Source organism: Triticum urartu, chromosome 1A (genome assembly GCF_056163025.1).
Source record: "Triticum urartu cultivar PI428250 chromosome 1A, HENAU_Tu73, whole genome shotgun sequence".
NCBI classification, from domain to species: Eukaryota; Viridiplantae; Streptophyta; class Magnoliopsida; order Poales; family Poaceae; genus Triticum; species Triticum urartu.
The window spans coordinates 193,971,836-193,993,375 of NC_141873.1; the positions used below are offsets into that span (position 1 = coordinate 193,971,836).

Sequence of the window (21,540 nt, forward strand, 5' to 3'; positions counted from 1 at the left end):
TTCACCAAATCCTCAATAATCCCCAGCCCCTTTGGGGCTTGTAAACCCTTCGTGCCAAACAAGGCCTGAAGTAGCCCCGGCGAGGGAGGGAGGCAAGAGGCGGGGATCACGGCCCCGTCATTGCTTTGCCAGCGAGGAAGGGGACGGCGGCGGTGGATCCGTCGGCGGCCAGTCACGGCACCGCGGGCTCCCTCGCTTCGGCAGACGCCGTCGCTCGCTCGCCCACGACGGCTGCCTTCGGCAAAAGGAGGTGGGTTAGGTTCGGGCTGGGTCGGGGAGATTCTATGGTGTATGCGCGTCGCGCCCTTATAGGGTTGGAGGGTAACATAATATTATTCTGTTACTAGTAACAGAAAAGCATATAAAAACGTATGGATCATTTATATAAAGGGGTTGAAGACACTTTGTTTTGTGTGATGCGATTTCATTATTCCATCTTATAGACCATTCTTTAGTCTTGAGAGGACCCAGTGGATATTCAGTGGGTATGGGTATCCATCGGGTTTGGACATGGACACAATTTTTCATCCGTGGATTTTTTCATGGGCGGGCAAAGACTGTCTTCATGAATATGGATATGGATTCCATATTGTTCAACCCGATCCAAACCCGATCCATTGCCATCCTTAGTGATAGCTCATTTTGGAGATAGAGCTTTGCTCATCCACTTGATACTTTCTCCTTCGGAGACCGCGACCTCTACGGAGAAGATCCCCAAAGTGGATTCAAGACCCCTCACGGGAAGACCCCTCAAGACCTCCTCACGGAGAAGAACTGCCGCCTCTTGTATCGTCCTTTGTTGCATTTGGATCTTGTATCACCCTTTATGTTCATGGATCCAGCACATGTGTGATCGTTCCCGTTGATTTGAGTGTTTTTCCTCGTGTTTTCCCTCGCGTTCTTTGTGTTCTTCGTAGGATTCCCTCCATTTCGTGAAAGATCAGCCTTAGGGTTTCCACCCTACATCAATTTGCCTCTTATCAGTTGTGCCTGCTATTGTGCTGCTAATGTGGTGCACATTTAAATGGGGTGAGCAGAACACAAACGTATATGCAACCAAACAGTTGTGGTTTGCATCTGCTCAACCCTTAAGCACATATGCAGGAAACCAAACACCCACCCTAAAGTGCTTTTTTTTTCTCGAATACGCACGAGAGAGTGTATCATTCATTAGAGAAGAAAGGGTACGAAACCCATGTCCACCATTACAAGGTTATTTACAAGCGGATTTCCCGCCTACCCTCCGACTACCAACGGTAACTACTCGCTCACATCCCACGCAACTGGAGCTACCTCAAACCCTATGTTATCCTCCTTAAAGAGACCCGCTTTCGCCCAAAGTTGTCCTTCCCCGTGAATCCACTGCATGGAGCGTTGAAACGACGGCGTTGCTCCATTAAACACCACGTCGTTCCTATGTTTCCAGATTGTCCACATGACCAACAGACATTTAGCTCTGTGCGCTTTTCGGTTAGCCGAGGCATCCTCCTGCCACAAACACCATTGCTCAAGCGATTCCCCATGTTTGGGTTGGAGCTCCACCTTGTTAGCAAGTCTGCTCACCGCCAGCCAAATCTGTTTCGCAAAGCTACATTCCAACATCAGGTGCTGCATAGTCTCTTGTTGCTGATCACACATGGGGCAGGCTGCTTGGTGAGGTAGGCCGCGCCGTGCAAGCCTATCCGACGTCCAACATCTATCCTTTAGGGCTAGCCAACTGAAAAAACGACACCGTAGCGGTGCCTTGGATTGCCAGGTGAAGTCCGTAGTTGGTGAAACTTGCCATCCGGAGAACCTCGCCGCATAGAGTCTGGAGTTTCATCATCGAGTGTAATGCTTGAAACGCAAGTCCACAGGAGGAGGTATTGATCCAGGGCCTCCAGTGACAGTTCTATGCCAACATGCAGTGCCCAACTGCCATCCCGCAACACCTCCGCCACCAACTTAGATTGCCGCACACGTTTTGGAACCCGACCGTATATTATTGGTGCTATATCTCTGACTCGCCCGCCCATGATCCATCTATCCTTCCAGAAAAGAGTAGCTTTCCCATCTCCAGGGGCCTTTTTTTGCTGGTAGGACGACTTTTCAACTATCTACAAAAATAAGGTTTGCCCGGCTCCAATAAGAGAGGGGTTGACAGTGGCATGTCTTTGGCTCACTCTAGTGCTTGTAGTTGTCGGTAAGTGGTCCAAAGATATGTTTGTAATTTTGGTTACCTCTCATGTTCTATGTACTTCCATAAATGACCATGAATAGATTGGAAGTTTCTCTAAAAAATCGATGCAATGAAGGCAACCAAACAACATGCAAAATGTTGGTTTTTTGCTTGTTTTTGCTCAGGCTGGGTTGAGATGGCTTTGAAATGCAGGTACTGTTGGAGAAGGCAATCAAACACACCCCATTTAGATCCAATCTTCGTTTTGTCTGTGTGTGTTCGTATGTTTACAAGTTTGATCCTTTCTATCTACAACTCTTCATCGAAGATGGTTACTGCTCTTTGGTCCTATGGGACCTTTTTTGCGGGTAAGCCTTATGGGGCCTTTTTTTGCGGGTCGGACACTTTCCAACTATCTACAGAAATAAGGTTTGCCAGGCTCCAATAAGAGAGGGGTTGACAGTGGCATGCCTTTGGCTCACTCTAGTGCTTGTAGCTGTCGTTAAGTGGTCCAAAGCTATGTTTGTAATTTTGGTTACCTCATGTTCTATGTACTTCCATAAATGACCATGAATAGATTGTAAGTTTCTCTAAAAAAACAAGAAAATCATGTGCTAACGCTTCAAGGAGGAAAAAGGGTAAAAGCTGGCATTGTTTCCCAGTTTCTCCAGGGGTTGCATGTGGTACAACCAATCTAAAAATTGTTTAGAACGTGATAGATCTAAGAAAAAGCATATATAGAATATCAATCTTGGAGGGAACTCATGCTATGATTTGACTGGAGAAAACAACACAACAAGCTAATTAGATCTTAATCAGCAGTTATCCCTAAATTTCCGTGTGAAGCCCTCACAATTCAGTTTATCTTACACCAAGAATAGAGAGAGAAATTTACATTTATGAACATGTGGAGACAGCTTTGGATACAAACTGTTCGCAGAGACATCATCAGCATGCCCCAAAAGGTAGGCCAACAGCAACTCATGTCTGTCGCCTCTTCTTACCACTTTCGGTACCTAAAATAAAGCTTCTCTGGTGTATATCTCACCGTATACCTAAAACTGTACAAAGCTTGCATCTGTACTGGCGTTTGATAGCTAGGGGTGCTGAGGAGTGCGTGGAGAGCAAGGCATTCTTACAGGGGAGAACACCACAGTAAGGGGCGCGTGATCTGAGAGGCTGTAGTTCTCAGGCCACATGCCCTTCTCAACTTCTGGGGGGAACAGAACAGCTTCCTTCACAGTGAAGCCAAAGGTCTCGTCGTTCGGCTCAAATGTGACGATGCTTCCTTCAGCGACGTCGATTTCAGTATCATCCTCCTCTTCTTGGTTGTAGCATTTTGGGCTCCAGATACACCGCTTCAAGTGTTTAAGAAACAATATTAACTGGAGATTCTGAGTAGAATAATTCCACGTTTGAGAAATATTTTTAAACATTAGAGATAGGACAACATTGGCCATTTGGCATTTAGATTTGAGGTGGTCATGAACTTAAATCGCAATGATTTCAGTTTTCTTTGTCATTGCAATTTTACTCTGAGGTAACTGATAAAGAGCATACTGGCTGTAAAAAAACATGTCCAAGCAAAGCTGATACACAAAGTATTCCCAATACTGTAAGAAATTTCAGGCTATTTGCAGTCATCTGCCATTAAATTTTAGATCCATCCTAGGCATTAGAGATGTGTTCACCGAGAACATGCTCTGCCATAAGTTTCCAAGGCCGGTCTGACCTTATGGAACTTCAAATTTCTGTTGAACCCAAATTTTAATCACATGGCATGTGCTGCTACGAGTTACCAATTGGCCATTAATATTTTTTACGTTCTAAATCTTGTTGACATCATTGTTTATTTTGTTATACTTGCATTGTTATGTACGCAAGGGGTTACATGGACTTGGAGTTGTAATTGGTGTGGATAGGTATGAGTCATGTAGGAGTCGGACATGTTATATCCTAGACCTCTTATATATCGAGGGGCACCACACGTCGTAACCTATGACGACTTGATAGCAGCAGGTATGCGGGGGAGCCGACGACCTATGCCAGCGCCCGGGCGGCGGGTGTTGCGGTATCTTGAGGATGAGCGCCCATAGTCATTGCCCCGGGGATGTAGGCATATCGGTTAATCTCGTTAACAAATATCGTGCCTTGTTGTGTCGTCTATGATCTTGCTTTAGCGTTTTATTTTAACAAGTGGTATCATGAGCAAGGTTGCGAGAACACTATGCGGAAGATCATCTTGAGGTATGAGGATCATGCTCGACGGGTGCCGGGACCGTTCGATTGGCGCAAGGTTGAGCATGGCGGCGATCGCGGATGCCGTCGGTGGTGTCAGCCACTTAGGGCAGGAGGCCTGGACCGTTCGATGGGCTGTGGTCGGTAAGGATCGGCTAGACGTGGCGATCGGACCGGCGTAGTGGTTGTTGAAGACGTTGCGGAGGCGACAGATTCGGCTCGCGATCAGGCCGACGGCCAAACGTGGAGGACGGCCGGATAGATCAGAGTGTGAGAGCATCGAGATGATGTGCTTGGTGTTGTACAAGGGCGGCGGCGCGGCACTTGGACGATTGTGTCAGCGATGCGGGTAGCCAGGGTATGAAATGTCTCGTGCATAGGCGATGTGCTAGGTGGCGACTGTTTCAGCAAGGTTGGCGTGCTGTGAGTACACGCGACAGGGCAAGTTACAGATCGTTGGCGAAGAACCAAGATCGGAACAAGGCGAAGCTATCGTCAAGATCAGCGGCAGAATTTTCTGAGGAACGTGGATAGATGAAAGGAAAGGTTATGGCGTGAGGCTGCGTATGCGACTTCATGTCGTGTGGCAGCTGGTCTCCTTGGATGAGGTGCACCGCACAAAGAAAGGAAATCGTATCGGCGCAGGAGTTCAGGGGATTAACACACAGCCAGCCAATCTACAAGGTGATACATGTGTGCGTGTATACGTGTTTGGTCCAGGGAACAAAGCCTGCTGCTGCTTGCGATTAGCAAAAGGGAAAAAAGAAAAAAGGATACTTGTGCGTGCATGATGGTCCGTTCGAGATTGGATATGGTGCAAACTATAACAGGCTGTGACTCTATTTCCGTGTATAGGAAGAAAAAGATGGAGCCCAGGTGATCCAGCGTAAGTAAAAGGCTGGAGAAGGGAGGCAGCAAAGTGCACACAAAAATCAATATGCAGATTCAGGAAAAAGGTGGACCGGTCTAGTTTTCGGCGAGAGCTAGTTTGACCAGCCACGGTGATTTCTGAAGGGTAGATAGGGTGTGGTGCAAGTCAGGGTTCTTGGTAGATCATGTACTGCGGCGTGGCTTCAGACAAAGAATATGGGATCAATGATCTTTTTCGTGAGGAAGTCGCAGAGGAAAACAAGGGCGGTAAGATCGGCGGCAACAGGTCGGTTAGATCGCAGCTCGGCATGGCGCCAGGGTTCACCAAGTTTGATGTGGAGAAATTCGATGGCACGGGTAACTTCGGTCTATGGCAGACAAGAGTCAAGGATCTTCTGGCGCAGCAGGGAATCTTGAAGGGTTTGCAGGAGACGAAGCCGGCCAAGGTTGACGACGATGTGTGGGAGGATATGCAAGTGCAGGTGGCCGCTACCATACGGCTTTGTCTTGCGGATCAGGTCGTGTATAATGTCATGGATGAAGATTCTCCTAAGAGAATTTGGGACAAGTTGGCAAGTCGTTCTATGTCCAAGTCAGCGACCAATAAGCTGTATTTGAAGGAAAAGTTATATGGGTTGAAGATGCAGGAGGGATTGGATCTTGTAGAGCATGTGAATGCCTTTAATTAGTTGGTCACAGATCTAGCGTGTCTGGATGTGAAGACTGATGACGAGGATAAGGCACTACTTCTTGTTCCGTTGCCACCGTCCTATGAAGTCAACCGTCAATAATGAGGACATCGCTGCAGCGTTGCTTGGACATGAGTTGATGAAACAAAAGAATGCCGCTGAAAAGGAGAGTACTGAAGGTTTGGGGTTGGCAGTTAAAGGTTATCAGCTCAGGAAGGGACAAGAGACGGAGAAGAAAAGGAAGAAAAAGGCGCAGTGCTACAGATGCAAGGAGTGGGGACATATAAAGAGGAAATGCCCAGAACTGAAGGGTGGGGAAGTGATAACCTGGCTACTCATGGTGATGACTCGAACAGCAGTACTGATGCCCTCGTAGTATTAGACATACGGTCAACAAAAACTGAAGTGTGGATGTTGGATTCAGCTTGCTCTTCTCATGCGACGCCCAACATGGAGTGGTTCTCTTCGTACAAGTCTAGTGAGTTTGGTTTGATTTAGCCTATGTTGGCGATGACACAGGTTATCGTGCTGCTGGAGTAGGTGACATCAAAGTCAAGATGTTTGACGGAGTTGGGCAGATGCTTCGAGGAGTCAGGCATGTGGCAAGGCTAAGAAGGAATCAAATTTCGCTTGGTGTTCTTCATGCTGGTGGTATGGAATTCCGTTGTGATCGGGATAAGAAGACCATGAAAATCATGGAAGATGGGGTAATCGTGATGATAGGAGAGAGGACGGCTTTGCATCTTTACAAGTTGCAAGGGAGCACTATTGCAGGTGGAACCATGAAGAGTGGAGCTGTAGGAGTAGCGGTGGAGTCCCACAGTGGCGGCGGGTCTGACCCATCGGGTAGCTCTCAGTAAGCTACAAATAAGACAAAGCAAGTCTGGAATACATGGAGGTTCGAGCATGGATGACTTCTAGGTGGTGGAGAATATTCGCCAAGGTGGAGTTTGTTATACTTGTGTCGAATATTATGTACGCAAGGGATCACATGGACATGGAGTTGTAATTGGTGGATAGGTACAAGTCGTGTAAGTGTCGGACACGTTATGTCCTATGCCTCTTATATCGAGAGGCACCACAAGTTGTAACCTATGACAACTTGATAGCAGTAGGTACACAGGGGAGCCGACGGCTTGTGCCGACGCTCGGGCAGTGTTGACGCACAAAAGTGGCACAGTCATAAAAGTAGCTTAGCCTCTATCAAGACTAATTCAAACTTATGATTGAAAGCCACCTCCGGATAGCTCTCTTCAAGGAGATCAAGATGGATACGAAGATGGTCCGAAATGGAGCTCGGATGCAAAAGTTGTGACAATTGCAGAGATGATCTTGTGGACATCAGATTATAAAATGGCCAGAAACTCGATTAAGATGGCCTCTGATAGAAAATGTTTCAACACGAAAGTTATGCGTCTCGTCGAAAGAGTTGATTTTGATATAAAAATCGTCTTAATCCAAGGTCGTATGCAACCTGTATGCAACCTATGGAGGCAAAACAAGGTCAGAAACAGAAGCTGCAGAGTCATTTCGGACCGACCGAGTTGATTTGACTCGGTGAGACCGAGTTGATCCAAAAAATTAGAGAAGGTTGGCAACGTTCACTCGGTGGGACCGAAGCAAACCAATCAGTGAGACCGAGTTGATCCGGAAAATTAGAGAAGGTTGGCAACGTTCACTCGGTGGGACCGAAGCAAACCAATCAGTGAGACCGAGTTGATCCGAAAAATTAGAGAAGGTTGGCAACGTTCACTCGGTGGGACCGAAGCAAACCAATCAGTGAGACCGAGTTGATCCGGAAAATTACAGAAGGTTGGCAACGTTCACTCGGTGGGACCGAAACAAACCACTCGGTGGCTCCGAGTTGATCCAGAAAATTGCCAAAGATTCCTATCCGAGTTAGGTTTGGGTTTTTGACGTTTTGGACGGACTTTTTAGTCCTTCTCTTGTACGGGAAGTCCAGCCGCCTCATAAATAGATCAGAGGTGATGGCCGATTGAACAACACGCAATCAACAAATCAATATACTACTTTTTACCCTAGTTTTTACATCTCTCCCTTGTTCTTTCTCTCTCGTTATTCGTTCGTTCTTCATGTTGAAGGGCAGCGATCCTCGAGGCTCTAGGGGCGAGCAAATCGACCTAGGGCGGCCCATAGCCGCCGCGTGTCCAGACGGGGTCCCTCTCGGGCGCGTGGGGTTTCGGGTCCTCAAAAGCACCCGCCGGTTTGCTTGCATACCGCGCTTCCGGATGGGTCCCCTTCGACGTGAGCTGCGGTGCATCACTCTCGGCGTTGGAGGTACACGGTGACATGTTCGTGTGCGAACACAATTTTTAGCGACTCCGCTAGGGACGAAAGATCAAGAATCATTATCAACCATGTCGGATCTCCCCAAGCCCACAGAAGTTAGCACCGATAACATCATTAAGCCCGATCTTGATGAACTATCGGATGAACATCGCCAAGCCTACGAAGCGCTCAAGAAACAGCTTGAGGAGGATTTTGAGGCGCTAAAGAGGAAGCGCGAGGAGCAGGATTTGGAGGCGTTTCTTGCAAATTTCAAGAAGGACCATCAAGGCAACATTACTCCGGTTGGAAACGTCAATTTTCCTCCTCTCACTGATGAACAAGATGAAATCACTGTGAGTAAAGTTTTTTCTCCAAAGCAAGTGGCTGTGATTGAAAGTCTTGTTAGCAAGGGTAATGTGATGACATACAATTCTTTCATAGCATGTGCTAATGCTCAGAAAACTATTCCTCCGTCATCTAGTGGCACTGTTGGTATATCTAAAAACCCTAGTCAAACTTTACCTATTTCATCGGCACCTCCTATGCAACAACAATATAATATGTTGTTGAATTTTTACCCTAGTCAAACCAATCATCTTGTGGCTACACCGACATATCCTAGTCCTATTATGAGTGTGCCCAATTCGGCGTCAACGCCGAATCACTTTGTCACACCACCCATAGGCACAAGCATGTTTGGTCTTCCGCCGAATTATGGTTCGACGCCCATCCCACAAATTGCACCACCAGCTAGTACTCATGTTGCTCCTATGTCATTGCCACGAGCATCTTCATCTACCTCAGATCCAATTTTAGTGAAATTAAGGGAGGATTTGATTTGCATAAGATGTTTATAGAAACTTCCGGAAACGAGCCGAAAGTAAAGAGTTGTGTGTACCAAAAGCCTTATCCTGAACACTTTGATGCAGATTTGTACCCTCAAGGTTACGAGGTTCCTGATTTTGTTAAATTTAGTGGAGAGGGCACGAAAACGACATGGGAGCATGTTAGTCAGTATCTAGCGCAGTTAGGTGAAGCAGGTTCCATAGAAGAATTGAAAGTGCGTTTATTTTCCTTATCTTTAACTGGCACCGCATTTTCATGGTTTGTTGCTTTACCACATGGTTCAATTCTCTTATGGTCACAATTAGAGCAAAAGTTTCATGATCACTTTTATAGCAGTGATAATGAGCTTAAGTTGTCACATCTTAACATCGGTTAGGCAAAAACATGATGAATCGATCACCGATTATGTCAAGAGATTGAGAGATATAAAAAACCGATGTTATAGCTTAGTGATAACTCAGAGAGACTTGGCAGGTCTTGTTCTTAATGGTTTAAAAACTCACATTAAAGAGAGGCTAGAAAGTTATGAGTTTTTGAATATTAACCAAGTCTTACAAAAAGTTTTGGCTCAAGAGAGTCGAAGTAAAGAGGTTCATAAGTCTACAACCGATCATCCTAGAATGCATATGCTTGAATACAATGATGATAATTCGAACGATGAGGTTGATGTCTATACTACTGAGTTTGTTTGGTCCTCAAAGGCCAAACCCTATACATGCAATGCTCTTAAGCCGATTCGCAAGAATCTGATGAGGAGATGAAGTTTACTTTTGATATGATAAAATATTTGATGCTCTCTTGCAAGATAAGATGATTAGAATATCACACACCATACCGCCGTTTGATGAGCTGAAACGGCGTGCTTATTGCAAGTACCATAATTCATTTTCTCATGCTACTACCGATTGTAATGTTTTTCGACGACAGATACAATCGGCCATTAATGAAGGACGGTTGAATTTTGCTGAGATGCAAGTTGATAAACAACCCTTCCCGATAAACACCATGGACTTGGAGGAAAAGAAAATGTTAATTCGGCCTAGCATAGCCAAATCTGCTAATAAAGATAATGTTGTTATTGGTGAACCCAAGAAAGGCAAGGAGGGTGACAAAGTCTTGGGAAGAGAGGTTGTGCTTGATAAACAACCTGATGGCAAGGAAGTATTGAAGATCACCATAAAAAATCCTGCACTCGGGGGGCAACCACAGGTACAAGAAGATACTCATGTTAAATTTATCAAGCCCAAGAATGCAGAAATTGGCAAGTGGGAAAAGAGTGAAGCTAAGCGCAAGCGAATCAAGCCAACTTTTGATATGTTGCTATCCAAATATGCAAGTCAAGCGGCCGGTTCTAGCTCTAATCAGCCATCACATTCAAAGCGTTCAAGATCGCCTCCGAAGCAAGAGTTTCGACGCTATGCAAGGCCATATGGGTCATGGGCACCGACACCATGGATGTCACAACCCCCCTATGCGCTATATTATATGAGAGGCTTCAATGGAGGATGGGGGCAGCCCCCAATGGCTCCTTATGCTTTTCATATGGGGTGGGCAGCACCTAGAAGGCCTGTTCGCGAGAGGCTTTATTATCCCACACAAGGCCGTTCGAGCCATGGTGCTAATCGGCCAACAAAAAATTCTCCAAGCAAGGTCAGTAAAAAGGGTTCCATGGCTAATGATCATGAGGCCAGCACAAGCAAGGCCACACCTAGGGATCCCAAATACACTCAACCTCAGTGGTGTCCTCCCGGTTTAACTAAGACCATGAAAAGGAGATTACAAACGCATGAGGAACCACGAGAAGGTAGAGCGCAAAGAAGAGAAGCAAATGGACGAATTGTTCAATGAAATTCGGCCCATGGCACTCACGAAACAAGTATGGAGGCCTAAACAAAAAGAAAATGCAGATGCTTCTACATTGGCTATAGCAACACCTACACCACCAAAAGAGGATGATGCAACCCCTATTACATCGCCCATGCCACCTGAAACATCCCCTTCAGTTGAGGAAACTTCTGTTAGGGAAATATGCAACTTGATATTATTAGGAGGCCAAAGCCATCATATATACATGTACAAGAGAATGCCAAGAGGCTAGAATACAAAAGGCCAAGGGCCATGCTCAATATAACTCTAACACCCCCCCTCAAACTCATGGTGGATCCACAACACTGAGTTTGGAGAGGTGAAATCCATGTTGTGCTCTAGTCTGGGCCTTCGTGAAGAAGTCTGCTAGTTGTAACTCAGAAGGCACATGCTGAAGACCAATAACATGATCCTGCACAGCGGCGCGCACAAAGAAAGTATCAACACCAATATGCTTGGTAAGCTCATGCTTCACCAGGTCTCGCGCAATACTGATAGCACCTGTACTGTCTGACAAGAGGGTGGTAGGTGTAGTAACAGAAACACCAAAATCCTCCAGTAACCATCGTAACCAAGTCACCTCTGTCGTCAGAAGAGCCATAGCTCGCAACTCGGCCTCTGCACTCGAACGAGAAACTGCAGTCTGTTTCTTAGTCTTCCAGGCAATGAGAGAACCACCAAGAAAAACACAGTAAGCAGAAAGTGAACGGCGGTCCGAAGGATCACTAGCCCATGTAGCATCTGAATAGGCCTGGAGCTGTAATGAGCTAGAACGGGGGGAAAAGAGACGACGAGAGATCGTGCCACGAAGATATCGTAGAACACGAAGAAGGTGGCTATAGTGGACTGAAGTGGGAGCAGAAACAAACTGACTCAGAATATGGACAGGATAGGAGATATCCGGACGTGTGACAGCAAGATAGACAAGACTCCCAACAAGATGACGATAACGCGTCGGATCAGACAAGGGCTCACCATCAGAAGCACGAAGATTAAGATTGAGCTCCATAGGAGTCTCAACAGTGCGCTCATCACTAAGAGCCGCACGAGTAAGAAGATCATGGATATACTTTTCTTGGGAAATAAAAAAGCCAGCAGAGGTGGACGAAACCTCAATCCCAAGAAAATAACGAAGAGGACCAAGATCAGACATAAGGAACTGCTCACTTAGGCGGGCCTTGACAAAGGCAATGTACTCAGAATCGTCGCCAGTGATGATCATGTCATCAACATACAGAAGAAGAAGAGTCCTACCACGAGAAGAAAGGCGAACAAACAATGCTGGATCATGAGCACTAGGCAAAAAACCAGCGGCAGTCACCACAGAGGCAAAGCGCTCAAACCAGGCACGGGGGGCTTGCTTAAGGCCATAAAGAGAGCGACGAAGACGACAAACCATGCCATCAGGAACAGAATACCCAGGTGGTGGCTGCATATAAACCTCCTCACGCAACTCACCATTTAGAAAGGCATTCTTCACATCAAGCTGAGACACGGACCAATGGCGAACAGAGGCCACGGCAAGAAGTGTACGAACAGTGGTCATATGGGCCACGGGAGCAAAAGTCTCATCGTAATCACGACCATGCTCTTGCTGGAAGCCATGAGCCACAAGACGAGCTTTATAATGCTCAAGAGAACCATCAGAGCGAGTCTTCATCTTATAGACCCACTTACAAGTGATGGGACGAACACCGGGAGGAAGAGAAACCAGATCCCATGTGCCGGTGCGCTCAAGGGCAGCAATCTCCTCTGCCATCGCAAACTGCCATTCAAGATGCACAATAGCATCTCGATAAGAAGTCGGCTCAAGAACGGTTGAAAGACCATAGCGAGAAGGAGAATATCGGTCAAGGGGCGGACAAGGCCGAGAACGAAGACCATAAGTCGGTTGAGAGGAGGAAGATGACACACCAGAAGTAGTGGGCACATCAGTAGACTCATCCACAATACGTGGACAGCGAGTATAATGAAAAGGAAAGGAGGGAAGAGGTGGAATCACTGGAGACGTGGACGGGGAATGTATCGATGAAGGTGGAGAAGGGGGATATATTGGTGATGAAGGTGCAGAAGGTGAAGATAGCGATGATGAAGGTGGCGAGTCATGTGATGAGGGAGGAGAAGAAACCGTAGGAGAGGACGGCGTCGAATCTGCAACAGCGGGACAAAGAGTAGGAATACTGGGCACAGATGGAGGTGTATCCGGAAACGTAAGAAAAGAGATATCCTCTGTGGAAAAGGCCGAGGAGGATGGACGCCGGTAGAAGGGACGAGACTCATCAAAGGTCACATCCTGAGAAATACGCATCCGACGACCGATGGGATCCCAACACCGATAGCCCTTATGCTCATCACTGTATCCGAGAAAGACACACTCAACAGACTGAGCAGTCAGTTTGGTGCGTTCACGAGGGGCAAGCAAAACATAGCAAACGCAACCAAACAAGCGAAGCACCGAATAATCAGGAGAACGACCAGAAAGGCGCTCGAGAGGAATCCTGCCCTGTAAAGCAGCAGATGGCTGAATGTTAATGAGATATGTGGAAGTGGTAACAGCCTCAGCCCAGAAGTGAGGAGGAAGAGAGGCAGCGATCATCATCGCGCGTGCCGTCTCAAGAAGGTGACGATGCTTGCGCTCAGCCACACCATTCTGAGCATGAGCACCAGGGCAAGAGAACCGAGGAAGGGTACCTTGCTCAGCAAGGAATCCTCGCAGTGCATGGGAGATATACTCACCAGCTGAATCTGCGCGAAAAACACGAATAGGAGTGGAAAACTGAGTTTGAACCATGGCAGCAAAATTTTGTATATAGATAAGACCTCACTACGAGAAGACATGAAATATATCCAAGTGTACCGTGAAAAATCGTCTATAAAGATAATATAGTAGCGGTGACCCCCTTTTGAAGCAAAGGGAGCCGGACCCCAAACATCAGAGTGAACAAGGTCAAAAGGGCGCTCGGACATCGACTCACTGTGAGGATACAGTAGTTGAATCTGCTTACCAAGCCTACAACCCATACAATCCAACAAAGCATTACCGGACACAGACCCCAGAACACCGCGCTGAACCAAAGATGAGAGACGAGAACCACATAAATGTCCAAGACGGTGATGCCACTGCTGAAAAGAGCTAGTAGATGCAGCGACAGGGGCTATGGGACTGGCAGCGGTGGCAGCGGAAGGAAGACGTAGCCAGTCAAGCTCCCAGAGACCATCAGAGCGTCGAGGGCCAGCACCAAGTAGAGCGCCCGTGCGACGATCCTGGACAGAACACGAATCAAAGTCGAGGATAACCCTACAACTAGAGTCAACAATCTGACCACCAGATATGAGTTGCATGGTAAGTCGAGGAACATGAGCGACAGAGGGAACATGAAATGAAGAAGTGGTAAGAGTGCCTCGACTAGCTACTTGGAGGGGAGTGCCATCAGCCGTAAGAACGCGAACAGGAGACTCAACAGGTTGAACGGAAGTCAAAGTGGAAGTATCATATGTCATATGAAAAGATGCTCCGGTATCAAGAATCCATGGGGATGTACCTGAATGAGTAGAAGGTGGTTTCTCAATGCCAGAAGAGTCGGCCACGGAACATGCAGAACTTGTCGGTGAAGAATCCCAAGTAGCAAGCAGAGATTTCAGCTGCGCAATCTCACACGAAGACAAGGACACGGCGGAAGAGGTCGAGGTAGAAACACCTGCCGATAATAAGCGGTCTCCACCACCCGTAGAAGCCGCATGTAGAGTCAACCGAGAGTGGCGAGTCGACGTAGAGCCATACGTGGAAACCACTTGGTGAGTCGACACAGAGCGATCCCCGCCGTGCGCGGAAGCCGCGGGAGGAGTCGATGTAGAGCGGCCAACAACACCGGCGGAAGTCGCAAAATGTGTCGAAGTAGAGCGACAACCACCATCTTCAAACGGGCGAGCACCAAGCACCGAGAGAAGGCGCATGTGCGAGACAGCATCAATGTATGGAACACCGTCAAAAAACATCGAGCGGCGATGAAGAGGTGTACCCGACAAAAGCATTTTACCAGTTTTTTTTACTTTTTTTTCTCTTTTTTTTTACTCAAAACTCCAATCCAATAGACCACGCCCGAAACAGGGCCACAGTGTCAACAGCAGCAAAGGCCCGAAACGTGTCCCGAGTTGCCACGCACAGCATAACACACGAAGCGGCCTCGACACGAATGGAGGCGGCGGTTGACTGGTGTTCACGGACGGACGGGCGGAAGAGGCAGATGCGAAGCCTGCAGGGGTCGCCGGCGGCACTGAAGAACCAGCACGCGAAAAACGGGCGAGTCCGATGGGCGAGATGGAGCGAAGCCGGCGGCGGCCGGAGGAGCAGCGCCGGATAGGCAGCGGGCGGCGGCCTGATCACCGGCGACGGCGGAGGGCCTTCTCGGGGGCGGCCTGGCAGGGAGGAAGGGCCGGCGCCCTGGGTGGGGTGAGCCGGATGAGGTGTTGTTTGCGCAGGGAATCAGATACCCGCGATCTCCTTGGTACTCCCGATCTTCCCTTGACCCTTGATCTCTTCTTCTCTCCCTTCGATCTGGTTGTGGCGTGGTGAAGAGAAGTGGCTAGATGTGGTAGCGTGAGAAGTGGTGGTGTGATGTGGTGGTGTTGGGGCTGGATCGAGCAGGTTGGTGCACCAGCGGACAGCCACGGGGAAGGAGTGGCTGCCGGCAGGGAAGAAGACAGCGACGGCCAAGAGTACCTGTGGACGCAAGATGGGATCGGAGGAAGCACGAGTTGCGCGTGCGGAAAAAACCTAAAGCTCTAATACCATGTTAGGGAAATATGCAACTTGATATTATTAGGAGGCCAAAGCCATCATATATACATGTACAAGAGAATGCCAAGAGGCTAGAATACAAAAGGCCAAGGGCCATGCTCAATATAAACAACTTCAGGTCCAATATACACATTGGGAGATGAAGATGAGATGGTGGATTACGAATCTACGCCGGTTCGGGAAGGTATGGATATTAATATGGTGTATTACTTACCTACCGAGTTGGGTGCTATAGGTGAAGGAGAGGTGGCCCAGCTGGATTTTGGTCCTAAGAACGCTATCTTCGAGAAGCCAAAAGAACCGGTGAAACACTTGAAGCTATTGTACCTCAAAGGTCATATTAATGGATCGTCGGTTGCTAGGATGCTCGTTGATGGTGGTGTTGTGGTAAATCTTATGCCCTATTCGGTCTTCAAAAAGTTGGGGTTAGATAATAATGCATTGGTGAAGACCAATATGGTACTTAACGGAATTAAGGGTAAAGAAAAGACAGAGGCCAAAGGTGTGATGTGCATGGAACTCAATGTGGGAAGCAAAACTTTGGCCACTACATTCTTCATCGCCGAGGTGCAAGGTAACTATAATGTTATATTAGGCCGCAACTGGGTCAACAGTGAGGTAGAAATCATTCACACGGATAATTCGGCTTGTGTTGCTTTGGCCGATGCATCAGTGGATTGGAATCATCCCGATGTTACTTGCTTAACAGGGCGTGACCTCTCGGAATTTGATTTCCTTAGTGCCACAAGGAACGGGTTCATTCCCATCTCTTTAAAGCCGATTGGTGGTAATCGGCTCCAAGGTATCATGTAAACAAGAAGTTAAAATCAATGGCCGATATAGAATTATCGCCCTAAGCATGAACATGGCCAATATAGATTTATCGCCCTAAGCACATATAAATGGCCGATGGAGTGTTGACATCGTCCTTAGAAAAAACACAATATAGGTTATTTTTCGGCACGCTAGCTTTGCCAAAAAAACAGGGGGGCATGTGTTGACGCTCAAAAGTGGCACAGTCATAAAAGTAGCTTAGGCTATATCAAGACTAAATTCAAACTTATGATTGAAAGTCACCTCCGGATAGCTCTCTTCAAGGAGATCAAGATGGATACGAAGATGGTCCGAAACGGAGCTCGGATGCAAAAGTTGTGACAATTGCAGAGATGATCTTGTGGACATCAGATTATATAGTGGCCAGAAACTCGATTAAGATGGCCTCTGATGGAAAATGTTTCAACACAAAAGTTGTGCGTCTCATCGAAACGGTTGATTTTGATATAAAAATCGCCTTAATCCGAGGTTGTATGCAACCTATGGAGGCAAAACAATGTCAGAAACAGAAGCTGCAGAGTCATTTCGGACCGACCGAGTTGATTTGACTCGGTGAGACCGAGTTGATCTGGAAAATTAGAGGAGGTTGGCAACGTTCACTCGGTGGGACCGAAGCAAACCAATCAGTGAGACCGAGTTGATCCGAAAAATTACAGAAGGTTGGCAACGTTCACTCGGAGGGACCGAAACGAACCACTCAGTGGCTCCGAGTTGATCTGGAAAATTGCCAAAGACTCCTGTCCAAGTTAGGTTAGGGTTTTTGACATTTTGGACGGACTTTTTAGTCTTTTTCTTGTACGGGAAGTCCAGCCGCCTCATAAATAGATGGGAGGTGACGGCCGATTGAACAACACACAATCGACATATCAATATACTACTTTTTACCCTAGTTTTTACATCTCTCCCTTGTTCTTTCTCCCGTTCTCCATTCATTCTTCATGTTGAAGGGCAGCGATCCTCGAGGCTCTAGGGCGAGCAAATCAACCTAGGGCAGCCCATAGCCGCCGCGCGTCCAGACGGGGTCCCTCCCGGGCGCATGGGGTTTCGGGTCCTCAGAAGCACCCGTCGGATTGCTTGCATACCGTGCTTCCGGACGGGTCTCCTTCGATGTGAGCTGCGGTGCATCACCCTCGGTATTGGAGGTACACGGTGACGTGTTCATGTGCGAACAGGCGGCCGGTGTTGCGGTATCTTGGGGAGGAGCGCCCGTAGTCATTGCCCCGGGGATGTAGCGTGAATCTTGTTAACAAATAGCATGCCTCGGTGTGTCGTCTATAATCTTGCATTAGCATTTTATTCTACATATTCAAATTTTGAAACCAAGATATCTTTCCATGTGACATGAATCCCCCCAACCCCCACCACCACCCACCCAAAAAGAAAAGACACGCACAAGTAATTACCTGAAATTCTTTGTAGTCAACAGCACCATTCCCATCGTGGTCAACTTCACTCCATAGATCTTCCATTTCTTCAGAATTTACACGATCGGGGTGGACCATTCCTAACTGCATTTATTGTAGCATTAGAAAAAGTATTTTCTAAAGTACTCCCTCTGTCCTATAATGTAAGACATTTTTTACACTACTGTAGTGTCAAAAAACGTCTTACATAGTGGGACGGAGGGAGTAAGTGTTTTCTACATAGCACACACATAGTGTCCTTAATACCTGACAAAGTGCCTGGCAGAAGCTTGAATATGTGATACGATCATCTGAACTGTCAGCTTTGAGAAGTGCAAATGCATTCTCCTCCGGAAGGGATGCAACTTGGAGAAGAAGATACTGAAAAGAGAACAGTTTAGACTTTCAGAGTTAAGAGACAACGAACGTAATACTATTTTAGCTATAGTATGCCTTTTTTTAATTAATGACACAGTGTTGATCATGTTTGCTTACCTTGATAATACCAAAGACAGCTTCATTCCAGCTAGTTTTCAGGGGCTTCCTGCACTTGTCTGGATTCAGAAGCCATATAAAATCAACTCCACAGATGTTCCCTCTATGATTCCGATGACTCACCCACTATACTCAAGAAGAGGTAAAGGAGGAGAAAATTAGAATACAATGCAACCATACATACATATTAAGCGTTGCTGGGCTATCAAGCATTAGTAGTAAAACAGAATTGTCCTGTTACCTTGTGTGCATCTTCTTCGCTGTCACTGTACTGATGAGCAGTGTCATATGATGAAACAAATCCTTGTGAACGAAGAAATTTGTAAACTTGGCCGCGCTTACTTCCATTCCAATCACTATAATATGAATGCCCTGATCATATGTTAATATTTCACTCTGATATTCATAGAAGAACGTAAAAAATAGCATGTTTACTGCATACTCACCCACATAAGATGATAGGCATTGGACCAAGTTTATGCTCTTCCTGGTAAGCTTCTATGTACTGAAGGATCTTATATACCTACCATGGACACGGCAGTCAATTGTTACATACCATGCTGAAATATTGGCAGGCTGAATGATTAAGTGTACAACATACTAATCATACCTGCTTCAGTCGAACTATTGAAAGGCTGTGATCGTGGGGAAACACCAAATGAGTGTTCACGATGAGGCTCTGCTGCTGGACATAGCTGCTGCTCCGATTTTGCAAGAAAGGTATGGCTGACTCAACATGCAATAGCTGAGCAACTCGATCTCCAAAATCATTGAAAAGAAGCTCCCGGTGGTTCAAGACACAGAAGTAATTCCTATGTACAGCAGTTAGAAGACCTGGGTGGGGAATATACAATTTGAGTGAAAATTTGCAGACTGATCCCAGTAGCATTCTGTAACAACGCTATAGTTAAGAAATTGAATGTGCTTTCTCCGATAAATTCCAGAACAAAACAGCCAATCATGGCTACTGACAGATATTGCATGTATCAGTATCGAAGGCATTGAACATAACAGCTTACAAGTAATATTTATAGCAATCTCAGAACAAACAACCATTTGGATGGAGCAGGCAAAATAGACGGTGGTGGCTAAAAGGAACAACACACGTCAACTTACTTAATCCATACCACAAGATACTTTGTCATAATACTACCTGAAATGGGCGAGAGAGAGAGAGAGAGAGAGAGAGAGAGAGAGAGAGAGAGCTCACCATCTCCGCGGTTATTTGTGCGGGCTAGCTTGAACAGCGTATAATTCGCATCACCGAGCCGCTTCTCGTACATGTTTACTAGCTCATCATTCCCCAACCACACCTCCTGACACAATACCAAGACAACCTATCAATCACATCCTTGCGCAAACATCCATGGAAGTGAATAATCGGTCAATCCCCCTCACCTGGAGGCAGATGATGGAGGAGCGATCGCCGAGGAGGCGGTCGATGATTTTCTCATTCCTGCTAAACCAGTTGGCCCTGTTCTGGCTCTCCCTGCCATTCTGTGCCCAATGCCCACGGACACGTTACTTTACCGATCCAACAAAATACCGGCGGCAACTCCTCCCAACACAAGATGAAACAAGTGGATTCCAAGGGGAGGGAAAAGGGTAAGATCCAGCTCACCTCAGAATCCATGCGCTTGTAGATCGGCGCGAGGATGTTGAAGGTGGTGCATGAGACGGAGCGCTCGTCGCGCGCTTGCAGCAGCGGCGGCGGCCGCAGCCGCTGGCGGGCCTGCTGCTGCCGCCTGGCGCCAGCCTCCCTGCGCTGCTTCTTCGTCTGCACCAACCACACCGATCTCAGCAACTCAACTCACCGACACGCGCTAGAGGAAATGGACATGCCCACCAGCAAAGGTTAATTTAATTTCTCACCATCGCGATTTCAGGCGGAACCGAGGGAACGGGCGGGAAGCAACGGCGACGACGAGGAGGCGCTAGACCGGTGGGTGGTGGTCGCGTGGCCTCGTCGGGTTAGCTCCTGCTGTCCTTGCGATTTGCGGCTGCGACGAGTTGGAGAGGAGAGGAATGAAGACTGCCCAAGATGTGTTGCTGGCCTCAGCGTTGGCGTCTCGCCTTGCCTTTTAAATAGCTCGAAAAGGCTTCTGAGTACGGAAGTCGCTTTGGAGCAGGTGCATTACGAGCACCTTCTTTTTCAAGTTTGAAAATGTTACGTAGGTAGTAATTTTCATGGTTCAAAAAATTCAGATTTATTTATGGTACCAGCTTTTTTGTGTAGCGTTATTATTGAACGAAATTTAACATGTGCTTCCTTCATTCCAAAATAATTAAAATTACCCGCAAAAAAAATTAAAGTATTGTCCTAAGTCAAACATTTTAAAGTTTGATTCGGTCTCTAGAAAATTTTGCTAAGATCTACCATATCAAATACAACTACATATAATATGAAAATACATTTTATAATGGATCTAATAAAGCAAAAAAATTTATTTGTAGATGTTGATATATTTTTGTATAGAACTGGTCAAGCTTACTGAAGTTTGACTTAAGACAAATCCGGAACTTCAATTATTTCGAAACAGAGGGAGTACCTAGAGAACATCCATATATACTTGTGTTAAAAATATAGCATTATTTGAGTTGTTTAAAGTAATGTGCTCCATTGCCCCCGTGCGCCAAAAGTCCGAGTTGCTCGATTTATTATGGACTTTGCTATATGGCCAACGGTAGAGATGAGGCAAGTGCAAGGTACATAAGATTGTGCGTTATGTTCAAATAGTCACAAAGTTGCAAACTACAAAAAAAGATTGTTCAAAAATCACGCTAATGATTCATTGTTAGTCACTCGGTCGTCTTCTGTTGTCTGCATGATAACGTGGGAACTGGCGTGGTGTGGGACTGCTCGCAATGGTGAAAGGGCTTCGAACCGTTGCTCGCGAAGTGTTTTTGCCAAAAAGAAAAACTTCAATAGATCTTTTATTACGGAAAAGGTCACTCTTAAGTTACTTAGCTCCCACGAATTACTGCTACCTCATGCATCTGGGCTAACGTTCTAACTGTGTGTACGATTTTTACTCTTTGTGGGGCCCACCTGCC

At 46.7% G+C, this 21,540-nt stretch overlaps 1 protein-coding gene across 7 annotated transcripts in view; it reads right to left on the reverse strand.

Annotated features, from left to right (window-relative positions):
• The window catches only part of LOC125554660 (Calcium-binding endonuclease/exonuclease/phosphatase family), a 67,122-nt gene extending 46,540 nt beyond the window's left edge, over window positions 1-20,582 (reverse strand). For 2 of the 7 annotated variants that reach the window (XM_087517227.1, XM_087517232.1), the window contains exons 1-10: window positions 20,359-20,582; window positions 20,108-20,263; window positions 19,885-19,983; window positions 19,697-19,802; window positions 19,097-19,320; window positions 18,933-19,009; window positions 18,728-18,842; window positions 18,487-18,612; window positions 18,259-18,372; window positions 17,992-18,096 (exon numbers count right to left, since the gene is read on the reverse strand). In XM_087517227.1, coding sequence (XP_087373353.1) covers window positions 17,992-18,096; window positions 18,259-18,372; window positions 18,487-18,612; window positions 18,728-18,842; window positions 18,933-19,009; window positions 19,097-19,320; window positions 19,697-19,802; window positions 19,885-19,983; window positions 20,108-20,263; window positions 20,359-20,361 — 1,125 coding nt within the window. In that variant the 5' untranslated portion in view covers window positions 20,362-20,582. The other 5 variants (XM_087517217.1, XM_048718152.2, XM_048718146.2 and 2 more) reach the window with 5 other exon arrangements.
• Window positions 20,583-21,540: the final 958 nt, after the last annotated feature.